At 46.9% G+C, this 1,178-nt stretch overlaps 1 protein-coding gene across 1 annotated transcript in view; it reads right to left on the reverse strand.

Annotated features, from left to right (window-relative positions):
• Positions 1–252: 252 nt before the first annotated feature.
• EMH_0040400 (uncharacterized protein) overlaps positions 253–1,178 on the reverse strand; it is a gene marked incomplete at both ends in the record, with an annotated part of 5,829 nt that continues 4,903 nt past the window's right edge. Inside the window, one exon of the mRNA XM_013495502.1 lies at positions 253–947. Within this exon, the coding sequence (XP_013350956.1) occupies positions 253–947 (695 nt within the window). The remainder of the gene's footprint in view (positions 948–1,178) is intronic.

A 1,178-nucleotide genomic window follows, 5' to 3' on the forward strand; every position in this document is an offset into this window, starting at 1 on the left:
ATATGTAATATCTAATAGCTACCTGCATGCATTTACATACGTATTCTCTCTCTACATATAGAATATATACAATATAAAGATAGATAGAGAGAGGGGGACGTTCAGTAGTGTGTGTGGGGCCTTTGCCTGCCGGTTGGCAGTGATGGGCTGTGATGGAAGCCAAAAGCTAAGTACTCCTCGTCCTCCTGCAGCAGCAGCAGTTGCTGCTGCTGCTTCTGCTGCAGCTGCTGCTGCTGCTGCTCCTTATGGGTTTTAGTTGCTTTTAGCTGTGTCTGCATCCATCCTTACGAAGCGAGCGAAGAGGGCGAAGGGGTCCAGCAGCCGCGAGAAGAAGTGAAGGGGGGAGCTGGCAGAGCTTGTGGCTGCTTTGCTGCTCTCGTTGCTGCTGCTGCTGCTGCTGCTGCTGCTGGATGTATCAGGAGAGGGGGAGTATGCAGACGCTGCTGAAGGGATAGTTCCCTGGGGGGTGGGGACAACAAGAACAGGGTAAGGGTATCCTGCTGTTGCTGTTGGATCGTAGGGATAAGTTACTGCGCCTGGGTGTGCTGCTGCTGCTGCTGCTGCTGCAGAGGGGTTGTTTATAGGGCTTGGGATCGCTGCTCCTCCTGCTGCTCCTGTTGTAGAAGGAAAGGAAGGGTCGTGTGTGTTTTTTGTTGCTGCAGCGTTGCTGCTGCTGCTGCTGCTGGTGCTTGCTGCGATGAGTTGCTGCTGCTCCATGTGCTGCTGCTGCTGCCAGCGGATGAAAGCTACAGCCTCCGGGGACTCTATGCCGCTGTCTAGCTTGTTCAGTGCATGCGCCACCTTCACTGCTGCTGCTGCGTTTACAACCCCACCAGTCGCCACTGTATCTTTTAGCGAAGCAAGAGGAGACACAGAGAACAGCAGCACCTCACGCACTTCAGCTGCAGACAGACGGGGCCGCTCCCCCCACACCAACGCAGCAATGCCTACACACAAACAAACAAACATATAAATAAATAAATAAATAAACAAATAAATAAATATATAAATACATGCATAAATATATGGATACTACAAGCATATTATATCGTCTTAAACGGTAGATAGAGAGATATTAAATTCAATAAAAATAAATATATACAAGAAAATATGCGCATATATATATATATATATATATATATATATATATATATATATATATATATATATATATATAT

This window comes from Eimeria mitis, genomic scaffold, assembly GCF_000499745.2.
Source record: "Eimeria mitis Houghton genomic scaffold, Emh_scaff1607, whole genome shotgun sequence".
NCBI classification, from domain to species: Eukaryota; Apicomplexa; class Conoidasida; order Eucoccidiorida; family Eimeriidae; genus Eimeria; species Eimeria mitis.